The sequence below is a fragment of the Manacus vitellinus genome, unplaced genomic scaffold (genome assembly GCF_001715985.3).
Source record: "Manacus vitellinus isolate BGI_N305 unplaced genomic scaffold, ASM171598v3 scaffold_168_pilon, whole genome shotgun sequence".
Taxonomy (NCBI): domain Eukaryota; kingdom Metazoa; phylum Chordata; class Aves; order Passeriformes; family Pipridae; genus Manacus; species Manacus vitellinus.
The window spans coordinates 94,918-96,729 of record NW_021939180.1 but is presented as its reverse complement, the minus strand read 5'-3'; the positions used below and the strand labels follow the sequence as shown (position 1 = coordinate 96,729).

Sequence of the window (1,812 nt, the reverse complement as noted above, 5' to 3'; positions counted from 1 at the left end):
GGAGCTGGGTGAGGCCCCCACAGGACACCCCAAGCAGCTCCTTTCCAGACCCATCCCAGCACTGGGAATGGACAGACAGGCACAGTCTCCCCCCCTGAGCTCTGCACAACCTCCTGGAGGGGCTTAATAAAGGGAGGGGTCCCACCCACGGGAAATGGAGCTGAGACCCTCCCACCTCATCACACGGGTGATGGGACCACCTGGGCACGGGGCTGGAGAGGTCCCAATGTGTGACATTCCCTTGTCACATCCCAGCGTCACCCTGAGTGGGGGCAGCACCCACAGACACCCCAAACCCCCCCCAGTTTACATCCCACACACCCAGCCCCCCTTCCTGCCGCCCCAGCTCCTCGGGAATGGAGTTCAGCCCTCCCTGGGCTGATGTCCCGCCCCGTCCCACCCCCGCAGGTACCACAGCCTGTACCTGAAGGTCAAGGGCAACGTGTTCAAGAACAAGCGGATCCTCATGGAGCACATCCACAAGCTGAAGGCGGACAAGGCCCGCAAGAAGCTCCTGGCGTGAGTGCTGCCCCTGGGCAGGGGGGGTTTGTCAGCAGTGACCCCCCCCCGTGGGTCATTCCAGCTGGATTCTGGCCCTGGTGGGAGTGCTGCCCCTGGGCAGGGGGGGTTTGTCAGCAGTGACCCCTCCCCATGGGTCATTCCAGCTGGATTCTGGCCCTGGTGGGAGGGATCGGTCCCGAACTGGGCAGGGCTGGCTGGAAGCAGAGAAATGTGGGATCGTGGTGGAGTTCTGTGTTAATGCTCAGAGAGGGGGAAACTGGGAAATTCCTGAGCAGCTGCTGGAGTCGGGGAATGATTGACCAGGGGGAGGGGAGGGATCCCAAAATCCTTGGGGGGGAAAGGCTGAATAACTTCACCCTGGGCTTCAGTAAAGGCCGTGACCCCACACAGCCCCTGCTGGCTCCTCCCGGGCCAGAGCGAAGGGAGAACCCCGAAATCCAGAGGGAGGGCCGTGGGTGCTGGAGCAAGGCTGGTCTGGGACAGCGGGAGGAGACTGGGGCCAGGGGTCAGGGTGGTTTTGGGGCTGTCTGGGTGCTCCTGTGCACCCAGACCCCTCGATCCCGCAGGGACCAGGCGGAGGCGCGGCGCTCCAAGACCAAGGAGGCGCGGAAGCGGCGGGAGGAGCGGCTGCAGGCCAAGAAGGAGGAGATCATCAAGACCCTCTCCAAGGAGGAGGAGGCCAAGAAGTGACCCCGTGGGCTGTCCCTGCCAGGGAGTGTGTTCCAGCTTCCAGCACCCAATAAAAAACCATCCGGGACCCCTCCTGCTGAGTGTCCCTGTCTGGAGCGGGGAGGGATGGGGAGGGATGGGATGGGATGGGGAGGAGCTGCTGCTGCTGCTCCCCAGTTTGGGGCTGGATCTACCCTTTCCAGGCAGGATTATGGGGGGCTCAGGGAGCCAGGAGGTCCTTGGATCCATCCAAAATCCCCCCAAAGGCTCAGGGCAGAGCTGATGTCCAGGGGAAGGTTTTGGGGGTTCTGCACCCCCAGAGGGGAAAGGACCCAGGGCTGGGGGAGGGGACTTAAGGTGGAGCTCACACCAGGGAACCCCCCAAGAGGTGGGTCTGGTCCCCCCAAGACCCCCCAAATTCCCCAAGCAGCTCCTTACCAGACCCATCCTGGCCCTGGGAATGGATGGATGGATGGACAGACGGACAGACAGAGACACAGCCTCCCCCAGAGCTTTGCACCACCCCTGGGCCCACCTGGGGGGATTTATAACCTGGGGGGGTTATAAATGGAGCTGAGACCCTCCCAGCTCATCACACGGGTGGTGGGACCACCTGGGCAC

General features: G+C 63.1%; 1 protein-coding gene across 1 annotated transcript in view; it reads left to right on the top strand.

Annotated features, from left to right (window-relative positions):
* RPL19 (ribosomal protein L19) overlaps positions 1–1,285 on the top strand; it is a gene marked incomplete at its 5' end in the record, with an annotated part of 2,303 nt that extends 1,018 nt beyond the window's left edge. Inside the window, 2 exons of the mRNA XM_029958659.1 lie at positions 400–519; positions 1,089–1,285. Coding sequence (XP_029814519.1) covers positions 400–519; positions 1,089–1,212 — 244 coding nt within the window. The remainder of the gene's footprint in view (positions 1–399; positions 520–1,088) is intronic.
* Between the last annotated feature and the right edge of the window lie 527 nt (positions 1,286–1,812).